General features: G+C 38.2%; 1 protein-coding gene across 4 annotated transcripts in view; it reads right to left on the reverse strand.

The window, feature by feature from the left end:
• Positions 1-297: 297 nt before the first annotated feature.
• Positions 298-14,191, reverse strand: part of cpeb2 (cytoplasmic polyadenylation element binding protein 2) — a 29,830-nt gene continuing 15,936 nt past the window's right edge. For 2 of the 4 annotated variants that reach the window (XM_038271647.1, XM_038271645.1), the window contains 7 exons: positions 9,097-9,120; positions 6,516-6,689; positions 6,347-6,436; positions 4,327-4,445; positions 2,330-2,444; positions 2,047-2,228; positions 298-1,647 (listed from right to left, as the gene is read on the reverse strand). In XM_038271647.1, coding sequence (XP_038127575.1) covers positions 1,420-1,647; positions 2,047-2,228; positions 2,330-2,444; positions 4,327-4,445; positions 6,347-6,436; positions 6,516-6,689; positions 9,097-9,120 — 932 coding nt within the window. In that variant the 3' untranslated portion in view covers positions 298-1,419. The remainder of the gene's footprint in view (positions 1,648-2,046; positions 2,229-2,329; positions 2,445-4,326; positions 4,446-6,346; positions 6,437-6,515; positions 6,690-9,096; positions 9,121-14,191) is intronic. The other 2 variants (XM_038271648.1, XM_038271646.1) reach the window with 1 other exon arrangement.

Consider the following 14,191-nt stretch of genomic DNA (forward strand, 5'->3'; position numbering starts at 1 on the left):
GTTTGAGAGACGCTGTCTGAGATCATCCAGAGCCTTTTCCAAGGTTCAAAGACGGGATAAGTGAAGGCATGTTTTTGGGTTTTTATTTTCTACATCATCTGTTGATAACTAAACTAGAGTCTCAGTCTACACTAAAAACAATCACACAACACAGACAAACACAAACACAAACCACTGAACACCACTCTGCTTTTGATTTCCTATTGTTTTTCTATACAAGCCGCCATGTCACCAGAAGACGGCGTCGACTAAGTCTACATTAGAACCAATATCACTTGTTGTATTGATAGTATGTAAACAACAAAGAAACATCGAAGCATGCAAGTTTATGTACGTTTTTTTTTTTTTCTTAACCTCCTCTGATTTTTATTTTTTATTTTATGCTTCCCCACTTGGGAATCTGTCATTGATGATCATGCTACCCAGTAAAGAATCTCAGTTTTTAAGCGTTTAAATAAGATTTTAGTGTTTTGGTTTATTTCTCTTTCTCACGTCATATTCTGCATGCTACTCCTGCAGCTAGAAGCCTGTTGTGATTGCATGCACTTTAATTCTTTCGGTGGCGCCGTTAAGTGGTTGTGTGCATACTGCATTTCACTTTACATGATTTTGGGTTTAAATATAACACCTACATATCTATTCATATATATTTATATATAGCAGCAAAGCTTCTAAAATAGCTTTTTTTTTTAAGTATAAATGTTAGCGGAAACCAGATTTAGTATTTTGAGGTATCGCTCTACAGGTTAGAATGAGCAGAAAAAAATAACCCTATTTTTTTCTTTCCTTTCAATAAACTCTAAAAAATAAAACAAAAAAAGCCCATGATAGCGTTAGAAAGTCACGCTTGTTTCCGCGGCAGACAGTGTGTCAGTTTTTGAGCTTTCTTATCGTTATGCTACCTTTGGTTAATCCCCTGCGGCACGAGTCGAAGTTAGAGATTTTTTTTTTTCTCCTAGAAACTGGTGTGCGCTGAACACACTGTGTGGTTGCTAGCAGCAGACAGACAGACAGACGAGCTGCCCCCCATGCAAAAAACATTCCCGTATCTACTTAGATCTCACATACAAAAATAAAAATAATTGTAATAATAATAATAATAAAAAAAGCTACAAAAATCAATCTCTTTTTCTTATTTTTACTTTTAAATCTCCTCTTAGAAAAAGATGAAAGTACCATAAAAGAGTTGTAGAGTTGTCAGAGCCTGAGATGTGAGGGGGGGTTTTGGTGAAAAACTGAGGCTTGCGGTGTTTGGCTGCTACAAAAGATATATAGCTATATGTAGCTAGTATATATTGTATAGTGTTACGCACTCGATTATACTGATAGCTTAGGTTAGCAGGAGAGGCAGAGTGAGGCTCTTTTTCCCATCAGCCAGTGTTTCCCTTAACTCTGACCGCCATGGTGGACGTGCAGCCGCTAATTCCAGCGGAAGTGAATCTGCCTCGGACGGTCGGCGCCCTCCTTCACCAGGGGCTTGTGAAACTCTCGCCCTGCACGGGAGTGGATGTTAGCCCAGCAGAACTCACAGTAGTACTGGAGACAGGTGACGTTAGCGCAGAAGAAGGGAGCGAATTTGCCCCCGCAGCGGGCGCCCTGGCACTCATCACACAGCTGGTCGTCCAGGACGTAGGGCTTCACCTCCACCTGCAATCGCAACGATGACGTTAACACGTGCTATGAATCCAGAAATTGTGTGAATATCACATCTCATTAACCCTTTAAAACCTGAACCAGGAAAAAATTGACAGAAGATTCTAATTTTCCAAAATTAGAATTGTCACTGAACTTTGTGACAAATGAAATAACTATATCAATTTTGTAAACATTAAATTACATCATTTATTTGCATCAATTTTGATATATTTCTTTCTTTATATTTCTATATCATTTTTTTATATGCTTTCTGTTCACTACATGTGTCTGATTATGTAAGTCAGGGTTTCAAGAACAAAAACATCACACTGATGATGCAGAGGTTTCAAAAACTCATGTATCAAATGTGATACACTTGGCTTTAAAGGGTTAAGATCGCTAGATGTGTACCCGCTTGTCAATATCGCCGTGTTGCAGCTGGACGAATCTCGCACTGATGGCAGCGATGTAACTCTGCTGATTGGAGAAGGCCACCCGCCCCGCCCCTTTGGGGTACTTGAGCTCTGGGTCTGTGTCGATTCCTGCGTAGCAAACTCCACCATAGAGGCGGTCCATGATCATGGCCAGCTCAACTGAACAGGGGGTAAAAAAACAGGATGAGAGGAATGTTCAGATACTCTGGATGATATGTGTGTTATGCTGGTGTCCAGTAAACAAAGTCAGGTTTGCTTACTTGCTCTCAGGGGTCGAGGGACGCCTCCCACAAAGATGGTTTTACGGGGATCGAGAGGCTGAGATCCATCCATCACAAAATCACTGTCGCTCAGGTTCCAGGGTCTGATTTGCACCTAAAGTCAAACACAGTAAGATTTTTTTTATTTAATCTGTGAACAGTTGGGCAGGGACTTGAATTGATCACAAGTCCCTCCATCCATCCATCCATTTTCTAACACGCTTATCCCAAGTGGGGTCGCGATGGGTGCTGGTGCCTCTCCAGCTGTCTACGGGCGAGAAACAGGGTGCGCCCTGGACAGGTCGTCAGTCCATCGCAGTAATCACAAGTTAATTAATTAATTAGTAACATTTTAATAAAACAATTGTTAAAAATTGACATAATTTATTGGATTTCCTTATATACATACTTAACTCCCATGTGGGAACCTTTTTCAAATCAGCAAGGAAATCCAAAAGACAGTCAGCAGAACATAACGGTGAGAAGATTAAATGCAAAAACATCGCCATCGCATATGTTGCTGGAGTCTCTGAAAAACTCAAGAGGTTTTTCCCCAAACACAAAATCCAAATAAATTTCAAACCAAACGAGACCCTTAGACTTAGACTGGTGCATCCCAAGGACAAAACCCACAGACCAAATATGAGCGGAGTGGTGTATGCAGTTCAATGCAGTGAGGAATCTTTATATTAGAGAAACCAAGAAACCTCTCCACAAACGCATGGCCCAACTCAGAAGAGCAACCTTCTCGGGAAAAGACTTTGTAGTACATCTACACCTTTTGGACAAAGGCAATTCTTTTGAGGACCAGAATGTTCACATTTTGGAAAAAGAAAATAGGTGGTTTGAGAGGGGAAGAAGCCATCTATGTTAAGAAAGAAAAAACAACCTTAAACAGGGGTGGATTTAGGTTCCAGCTTTCAAAAACCTACAATGCAGCATTAAGTTAATCCCTTCCCACTATCATCGCAGCCCCAACCTCTGCACAGGAGAGTGGAGGACCTCATCTATTCAGCCAGGCCAACAATTTCCCTTAACGACCCCCCTTTCAAAGACTTAGACAGGTATGGGGCATTGCAGTCTAACAAAAGAAGCCAAACGACCCCCATTCCAAAGGGATGGACCCTTCGTCTGTTTCAATTTCAAGGTTTTGATGGGCTACTAAATAAAACTTCCAACTCAAAGATATTCCTGACATATTAAATTGAAAAAGCTTCTTGGATGGGAAGCAAAACGTCTTCAAAATTGGAAACAAAGTCCAGTGGATTGTTTTTTATTTTCTTTTTTTTGAACTTCGTAGTTGATGTTTCTTGTACTCCGGTAAATATGATAAGCAAGCAGGTGGGGATATTCAGGCTGAAAAACCATCATGGCTCGAACTGAATACCTCAAATGGGTATGGACATCTAAGCTATGGATATCTAAGCTTAGTGTGTCAACAGTTGAAAAATAAATGCTATCTGAATAGTGCTGGCATTAAGGAAGGAGCTAGGACCAGGAACATTGATTTTTTGCTGACTTAACAAGAAACAGCAGCCTCAGTGGCAAATGTTTTAACTGCACTAAATGCTGCACATTGAATAGGATTTGTAAAGCAATGCTTTATGCAGAGCTGACCTGTCAGTTCTGTCAGTATTGGAAATAGACAAATTATTTTCTGTTTACAGCAAATGTAAAGTCTTAAAGGCAATATTGTATGCCTTGCTGGTATAATATATGGTTAGAAGTAGTTATTCAAAGATGTTGCATAAAAGATTATGGGCTTTTCTGGGATTAGGGGGTAGTTATTCAATAATTGGGGAGCAAAAAGGCTTTTTGAATTGAAAAGTTGTTTTATTTTGTTGATATGGTTTTTGATTAAAATGCGATTAATTCATTACAGCCCCTGTATTTAACTTGATTAAAAGTTTTTATTGGGATCCATAATTATAAGACAAAAAAAAAACGGTTCATGACTTTGTTTCTGTCTTTGTCTGAGAGCTGCATGTTAAACTCACAGGTTTGTCCTTAATGGTGGGGCTGGAAACACACAGGTAGAGCTTCCCATCCTCCTCCATGCAGGCATCAATCAGGGCCTGCACCGAGCTCTCCTCCTGGAACAGCAGGAAGGCGTATCCTTGGAGAGACACACAAACATCCAGGATCTTAATATCAGCTCACTGCAAAAGCATTATGCTACAGACCATATGCGCGAGAGGCAGAAGAAGCAGCTAGTTTACATGCAAAGTCAATGGTTGATGCGCATCATGGCGCAGCAAAAGGTCCTGCAGTGCGTTTAGAGCAGCTGAAGCAGCACCTCATGAGCTTTTCAGCATCTGAGATGCAGCATGCGCTGCAAAAGCAGCAGCTGCTGGAGTTGGAAAAATGTAACTTTTGCGGCTCGACTCTCCACATCAACCAATCAGATAAGCTGATCTGGGAGCTGGCAGGGAGACAGACACAGCACTGCTGATGCAGATCACTATGATCACTCCTATGATAACAGTTTATTAACGCCTAAATTAACATAAAAGTCGAAACCTCCAAGCAAAATATGTTCGCTTTCATTATTCTGATGCCTGCAGTTTGTAAATGAAAAACGCCTTCCAGTCAGTGCGAACATTAGATGAAAACCCTGAAGAGGCGACCGGGCCAGAGGCTACCGTTGAAGGGAATTGTGGGAGGAGGCCAGAGTACCCTGAGAGAAAAAACTTGGATAATTAAATAAAAAATGTTGATGTGTAATCAACTTTTAAAACAGAAATATCTTACACAAAATATAAAAATTAAACATAATGAGTTTATTTATTGGTACCACACAAGAGTAAGACCACCACTATGCTGTTAAGATGCTGAACAGGACAAGATGGAAATAAAAACATGAAGCATGTATTTAAGTTGAGGAAAAGTCCCCTCCATAAACTCCAGCTCTTTCTGTGTATCAAGCTGCTCACGGATCACTGCAGTTTGAATTTTAGGTGGCTACACAGATTTGTTGGGATAATGTTTGGTGCAGAATCCCTCGAATAGCAAATAATGTGTCTTTCTGCCTAATCATTGACTTCCAAAGAGAGACAGAAAACCCAAAATACACATTTCAACCAAGAAAAAAAATAAATATGAGGAGCTACTGTTTTCTTCTATATTGAAAACTGACTAATGTGACTAAGAAAACGTAATGGGATTGGCTGGGTGTTGGACACCACAATCCATGGCTAATGTCTGTGACCTGAAGTAACCCTTCCCTTTTTACACTGAATTTAGACGCCGAATTTAAGACAGTGAAATAGAGCCAGTTGAATCTCAGGAGGCTGAAAATATTGAGTTTTTAACACTGAAACATTTTACTGAAAAATAAGTATTGAAAATGTAATCACTTTGAAATAGTAATGTGAATTTTTAGCTTGAAGAGAAAATAACAAATGAAATTTCAGCTGTGTAGAAATAATGACAATAAAAATTTTTTTTAGGTCAAAAATGTGTTCTGAATATATTTTAACACTGAAACAGTAAGAACAATCATACAACATTTAAATTTCAGTGGCATTTTTAATTCAAATCCCAGCGACACAGATTTACTTCCATATCATATTAACACCCAAGCATAATAAGATGTTTTGGATTATTTAACAGATTATTGAAAATAAAAACTATTCAAAGATTTTTAGTGTGAGACATTGCTACCGCAATACAAGATTAATCTATTTGAATGATTTTATACATCTTCATTAGAGTTTCCAGCAGGTAGTGGTTAAGTCAGGGGTGGATAATTCCAGTTCCCGAGGCCCGCTATGCTGTAGCTTTTAGATTTTTCCTTGGTCAAAAACACCTGAATCAATTTGCTGTATTACCTCCTCAGTATGCTGTCAGTTTCTGCAGTTCTTTTAATAATCTAATTACTTGAATCAGGTTTGTTGGACCATGGACACCTCTAACAGTTACAGCATGGAGGCCCTCAGGAACTGGAATTGCCTAACCCTGGGTTAAGTGGTATGTCTCTGTAGTTAAATACCAGCAGCTCATGCTTTTAGCTTATACCTTTAGGTGGAAAGTAGGATTTGCTCTCAGCTTTGTGTGGCCAGTCAACCACCAGGTGACCGAAGCGACGGAAGCTTGAGGTGATTTCATCTAAATAAAAAAGAGAAAACAGAGGGATGAAGACAAGATACAGAACTGAAATAACAAAAAGTGTTCAAGTGATCCTCACCTTCATCTATGTCAGGAGGCAACCCCCCCACAAAAACCTTACGGGAGAAGCGCTCGGTGCGCTCCCCGTTCTGATGGGGGTAACAGTTTGGGGATCCAAGGACACCTGGAACACCCTGATTGCCGTGGCCATCGTCAAGGAGATTGTCGTCAATCGGGAAAAGGGAGGAGCGGCCTGGTGGGGACATAGAGGGAAGGTGAGGGCACAGCAGATTGAAAAAAAAAAGTCTTTGCATAAACACATAATCACTTCCTGTTAGGTCACAGCATCAGTACCTCTCTAAGGAACATCATTCCTCCTCTGGGAATGGGAGAGATTAAAAGCAAAGCTCTCTATTAGAAAAAAAATGTCTGCTTTCATTACACTGCAACACGGAGACAAAGCAGCAGCTTAAAGCCAGGATTATGTGCAGTTCAGTTTTGTCAGATCAGATCTGTGACTGTGACATAATAATCTGTTCTCCATATTAAGCACCATGGCAGATAAAGCAGGACTGAAAAGCTGCAACAAAATCCTAAGGACACCAAAATGTTCAGTTTCTAATCCATGCCAATTAAATGATAAAAATGACAGATATGACAGGTGTAGTAAAAAATTATCCACAGCTGTGCAGAAGGCAAATATTTTTGGTTTAATCTGAATTAAATGTTCTGATTTATATAGACCATTCCATTGTGGTTATTAAAAAAAAGGTTTTTGGATACCAAATAAGCAGGGAGCTCCTGTTAGCTTAAATGAAACAGACAGTTTGAATTCCAAGAAATCCTAAAACATTCATTCACAAACTGAAATGAGGCTGCATTACAAATTTAGAAAGCTGGGTGTCAGCAAAGGTTCCTGAGAGAAAAAAATCACAAGACTGTCAGAAAAGGGAAAAGGGAAACCCTCGGATCAATTTGGACTTTGGAAAATATTGAACCAAACCTGGGGTGCCTTACAAAAGTATTCACACCACTTAAACTAAACCCATTTCATTATATATTCAATTGAAATATCGCTTATCAAGACAAAGAGTGAAGACTACGTGCGAAGAGGCAAAAAATGTAAGCATCATTCTCTCTCTCTCCCTATATATATATATATATATATATATATATATATATATATATACAGATATATATATATCTATATATTTGTATCTGACACTCTTTACTCTGATACCCCTTAATAATATCCAGTCCACCTGTGTGATTTAACCTCAGTATAAAACTGCTGATTCTAAGTTAAAATGAGGTCGGGAACAAAGGGTATGAATATTTTAGCAAGACGCTGCAGGTCCTGCTAACAGCTGTCAATGACTGACTCTGACTCATACATTCAGATCATTTGAAATCACTTACTAAACACTGATATTTTGCGTTTGCAAACAGCTTTATTGCATTGATTGAAAGGTTTCATCTAAGTGAGGCTCAAATTATGTGTGGTAAGGGATGCAAACACGCCTAGAACACTGTGATGGTGCATTTTTTAATGCTAATTATTTAGGTTTTTAAAATCAAATTTTATGATTATAATGCATTCACAAACTATGCACACTTTATTTTAGAGTTCAATATTTAAAGCATTCAATGGTTCAAAGAGAAATGGAATTACATAAGCAGGCAGTACAATTATTATCCATTATCTTTAGGTTATGAAGAGCAGACACTTTGTTAATGTTAACAGTTATGCTGACGATACCTAGCTCTACTTGGCTGCATCTCCTGTAAAAGAAAAAAAAACTATCTACTGTATTTGTTTTTTTCTGTATTATAGATAGATTTAGGTATCTACCTCAGAGATGCTTATTTCGCTTCATCTGGGAAAGACCAAAGTTGCTATAATTAGCAGAAACCTTAAAAAAACACAATCATACAGTATAACAGTAAAACTGCCAATAAACCCTTCGGGTCGAGGAAAATATCTAGACATTTAAATAAAAAAAACTTTATTATTTAAAAAAGCTACAAAGAGTGTTTTATTATTTTGCCAACTTCTAATTTAAATGTAACGAAGCTTTCACATGTTTTTAAAACAGACTGTACACATTAGGGTATTTTGTTATGCATGCAATAATATGTGGTATATGTCCAATATTATTGTATAATATTAACTATTTTTTTATAAACATAAATACAAAACTTCAGCACTGCATGCATGGTAAAACATAGTTCTTGTAGTTCAGATTAGGAAAAATTCAATACATCATGTTGTCTGTTATGATTTGGTTTAAATACCCAGATTCATTTAAACTGTTGTATTTTATTAAGGTTATCTTGGCAAGTCTGGGGTAATATGTTCCCACTCTGTGTTGAAAGGAAGCACATCCAAAGCCTTTCATTATGTGCTATGAACACAGTTGCTATCATACATTTTTGGACACTAAAATAATATCATCTTTAAATTTTAAATTTTTTTCAAATAATTATCATTTTTAGCAGTATTGGAACAAAATAAAAGATACACCTTTTTAGATTACAAGCAGAACAAAAACACCAACATGATCTAGAACCTATAACCCAGAATACAGTGAGTTCTAAAGGCCCATTTACAGTAAGCAGGTTCATAGACTCAGAGAGAACAGACACAGCGGAGTATTTACCTCGACGTCTCCCATAGCTCCTGGCTGCATGTGGAAAAGTACAAGAGGGCAAGTTTCAGCTCAATGAACATTTGTTAAAGGGTATTTGGGCAGATTTTAACCAGCAACATCTTTATCAACTACAAATCATTTATAAGGAATACTTTAATCAAATGCTTCTGATGCTTTCAACCTCCTCAGATGGGCAAAATCTTTTTTCCCCTTTTTTGTGAATATGGTTTTCTTTGCTATTGTATCATCTACCTTATATTAAAAAAAATAAATAGCAAATGTAGCATATTTTACTAATTTATATGTAGAGAATGAAAACCCAGAATTTTAACTCAATAAAAAAAAAAAGATTTATGCACAAACTAAAAAACAACTGAAATAAGCTGGTGTTTAAAATCTGATGATTTTTAACTGGATCAGCCTTTAAGATAGCCTGACGTAGTCAGACTCAATTCTAGTCAAAATATGAGTCTGATACTGCTCCATAGAGCTGTGATTATGGGGCGTGTTTCGAACGAACTAGGAAAAAAAATGCCTCTGCACTCAATTGGATAGACCTACAACCAATAAGAGCAACGGAGTGCGTGACGTATGTTCAACAAAAATCTATATATTTGTATAGTTCAAAAAAAAAGCGTGCAGTTGCACGCCAAGAATAAGAAGATGAGCCTTGATCGCGTTTCTCTGTTCCTTTTTTAAAATTGATTTGCTGTCGATATCTTCTAGAACAGACCTAATAGAAGAATCTACACACCTCAAATATCCAGCGGCAGTCATTGTTGTTGTCACCCATGCGCGCTTTGGTCACGTGGTTTATTACGTTACTGTTGTTCATCTGTCCATCATCGTATAAAGCCCGCGCTGACAATTTGATTAGATCGCCAGAGAGTGGGCGATGATACTCGCGCTACTATGGAGCAGAGCCAGACCGAACTTCCCGACCTCAAACGTTGTGGGCGGGACTAAGTTCGGAGTGGCACCCAGGCTACCTTTAAGATGGACCAGGTTCAAAGTTAGCAGCATCACTGAGGTGTTTGAAAATAAATCAATGTAAGCAAAGGGATACAGAAAGCAAGGAGATATAGGGTGAACTAATCCTGCACTCAAAGGCTGATGTTGGTAATACAAAGATGGGTGTGACACCCTAAAGTGCAGCTGGTTGTAAGATGAGCGATGAGAGAAACACAACGAGGCAACATGGAGGTGATAAAAAACTCAGTTGTTTTCTGATTTAGAAAAAAGGTTTGGCTTAAAGTAACCCTCTCATTGATAGTTTTTGAGCTCATTTTCTCCATCTTATATGGATTCACCTTGTCAGCTGTTCAGAGAATAAAATGTTGCAATAATTAGGGATAAAAAAAAAAACATGGCAGCACCAAATGTTTAGGGAGCGCGTGCGACTGGGAAGTTATGAGAGCTGCTGCGGCTTTAAGTTTTTCAATTTTGAAGAAAAACTTTTTTTTTGGCATTTGGATTCACCCTGGACGTGGCTGGGAAAAAAAAGTTAATAGAAAGATTGAAGCAGTTCTTATATTTGTGACAAGGCATTTCCCATATAGCGTAAATAACTTCTGAATTTGTTTTACTATTCATGTTTCTTGTGTTTTAAATCCAATCAGAATGTTTCTTAGGTAAAACCTTAGGTTGTCTGATAAAAAGCCTATCATTGCAGAACGATTACCACCTTATTTTTACATACTAATAGCGCCTGCATCATACAGGGTACAGAACTGCGGCGCTCTGCTTTTAATCCATTCCCTGTTTGATTTCTCCAATGCATTTAACACGATTCAGCTTGATATGCTTTTTCAGAAACAATAAAAGAGTCACATGGAGGCCTCAGCAATCATCTGGAGCAAAGACTAGCTGAAAAACAGACCACAGCTTTTTAGACTGAAGGGTCAGCTGTCTAACATGAAAATCAGCAGCACAGGAGCACCAAAGGGAGCAGTTTTCCTGTCATTCATTATTACTCTCTAGACCTCTGACTTCCTGGACAAGACAGACTTCTGTCATCAGCAGAAACACTCAGATGACTCTGTACTTGTATCAGCGATGGACAGAAAGCTGAATACAGGGAGCCGGTGAAGCACTCATGGCATGATTTGGAAACAATCATCTCAGCTTAAATGTAAATAAAAAGGAGGATGAGTGCAGATCAGTGGCGGCCGGCCCATAGGGGGCGCTGGGGCACCGCCCTCCCTGATAAGAAGAGAGAAACGTAAAATATATTTTTAGAAATTAACTCATAAATGTCAGTTTTACTCTCTAGACTGTGTACCTATAAGCAAAACAAATTATATAAACAACATTTCGCTATCTACTGTCATTAATTTGTGGATTTCCACAGACAGACTCCTACCGTCTCTGTTCTGGGGGCGCTGATCAGACTGACCCACATTTGCAGAGAATCTGTCCATCATGTACTTTTGCTAGGTGAATTTAATGGCCAATCAGCGTCTCGGAACTTTATGGTATTGGGGCGCTGAAAATACTGCACTTTTACAGGCTTCTGAACCCAAGCGCAGGTGCAGACAATTAGAGGGAAGATGGCGAATGTAACGAGCGAGATGCAGCTTCCACCAAATTCGGTGAGATCCTTATTTATCTACCCGTTTGCCAGAAGAACATCCCTGTTGTAGGATGGTCATGGTTATTGTGACTGTGACGAATCCACCTCGTCGCTTAAAACATCCTCTAACTTTGCGCGCCACACACACATTCCTGTTATACTGTGTTTGTGAGGACCAATTCACTCGCGCTGAGACCAGTAGCTCCATGAACTTAAAACACACAAGCTGTTCCTGGTTACCTGCTGGCGTATTGAGGGTGCACACTTAATATTTCAGTGGGGTTAGCCGTGTGTGTGTGTGGTATGTGGGGGGTGTGTGTGTGTGTGGTGGGTGTGTACGTGTTTATGCTATGGGGACTTGTCATCTTCAGTCTGGCTGCGTCTTTGCTGGGTTCAAACCCAGTTTGGTGTAATTGAATAAGTCAATGAATCTGTGTAAAAGAATTAAGTTGTAAAAATTATTTGTTTTTGTAAATCAATTGTTTGTGGAGGTAATATATGGACAAAACTGATTAATGAGAAGAAATCAGAAATAAGAGAGCCTGAGGTGAGGGGCTTAAACTATTTAATGAGGGCTGTGGGAAGAAAAGCGGCAATTTTTGTTTTCTGTTTCTTTGTTACGTTGCTGGTAACTGGAGGGAGGCTGAGGCCCAGAGTATCTTGTATATGTTTAGTTTCTTTTGCACCCTGTTTTGATTTTTTGAGCTCAATAAATCACCAACACCGGTAACCAGACTGAGCCTGGATTCTTGGAGGCCAAAGAACCCCGTCACAGTGACCCAAATCATCACTGTTACTGTTATTATATAGTAAATTAAATCATTACTGTTAAATTGTATGTATTGTCCAATTGTTTAATCGAATTCTTATTCCGGATTAGTTGGAGACATACACTAGGCTATATCAGCCCCACCAAAAATATTTTTCACCAGCCGCCACTGGTGCAAATGTCAGGAGAAACAGAAACTGGTCAAACACTATAAACATTATGCTACCAGATTGTTCTTTATAAGGAGGCCCTTCAATGTTTGCAGCAAGGTGATGCATATCTTCTCTGTGTCTTCAATGTGAGCTTCTCCAGTCTTCTGTAAGAAACACCCCTGCAGTAGATCCTTTCTTTTCTATGGCTATCCAGATCTACAACTTGTTGAATAAGCCCTTATAAAAGTAATTGATTTCCCTTTGGGATTAATAAAGGAACCTTCCCCAGTGAAAACACCAGCTGCTACCAGTTGATAAATGTCCGCGTTTCATTCTGACCACAAGGGAGCGAGAGAGAGCAAGACTTTCCGTCTGCTGGTTAATGAACTGGATTTGGATTTAATTAAATTTCAGAAATCTCAGAGTTATGGTTCTTCATTTCTAAACAATACTTTTATGTAAGTCAATACGCACTGGTTATGCCAAAACCTTCATTTTTAATATATTAGCAGGACAACTAGACATAAATAATTTGAATACAATAATTCTACAGCTAAGCCGTAAATCATTAATTTTTATCATTAACCTTCATGATTTGTTCTGCCCATCCAGCGACTCGACTTAAATCTAAGAAATAATCCATAATTGGAACTAAAAATTAGGGTGATGGAAAGAAGCTCTTCTAACCTATAATGGCTTGTTACTGGAATACAACTAACTAATTATATAAAAAGGGAAGAACTAATAAAAATATTTCTTACAAATAATAAAATAAAAATCCTGCGTGGGAATTTTGAATTTAAATTTAAATAAAAGGAAAACTACTTTCTTTCAAAAATACTCCCCCATGTACATTGTTTGGCTATTATTTATAAAATGGCAAAGAAAAGCAACTTTAAATCCAAATCTCCAAATGATGAGGAATGATTTTTGGTCTACTAGTGCGTCTAATTTAATTTCTTTAGGGATTAATAAGTAATCTCCTAATATTAGGGCTCTAAAAGAGAAATTAAATCAGCTAAAATAATATTAGGAGGTCAAAGTTTTATTCTAAGAGCTGGAGATCAGAAATCAGCCTAAACAAATCCTTACACCTGAATCTCAATACATTCATATCCTACCTGTGTCAGGGAACAACATAAATGACAAGCAGCAGCAAAATGCGTGGCTTTAAAAGCATAATCCCAAATCCACTCCTAAAATGATGTTTAAACTGCTGCATGTTAGGAGGACACAGCAAACTGACCTCATTAAAATAAAACCCCAAAGATCCTCAATCATTTTCTGCTTGATCTCTGAACCAAATTCAGGTTCTGCTGAGGTAAGATTGTAATCATTAAAAGATTTTAAAATTTGATGAAAAGGAGAAAAAAAACAAAGGAAAAATTACATTTTTTAAATTACATTTCAAAATGTTCCTGACTTGCATGTGATGCTAAAAGCAGCTTTCTGCAGCATGATAATTATTCTAATGGCACAATCCGCCACCATGACTGGGCTTAAACAAAGTAGGTCATGTCGGAAGCGTATATTACAAAGCATTTCTAAGGCATGTTGGGAGTTTGTCGCCCTAAAAAACTAGGATTTTAAAACAGAGGTTTTATAAGCCTG

Source organism: Cyprinodon tularosa, unplaced genomic scaffold (assembly GCF_016077235.1).
Source record: "Cyprinodon tularosa strain WSP-4 unplaced genomic scaffold, ASM1607723v1 ctg802, whole genome shotgun sequence".
NCBI lineage: Eukaryota > Metazoa > Chordata > Actinopteri > Cyprinodontiformes > Cyprinodontidae > Cyprinodon > Cyprinodon tularosa.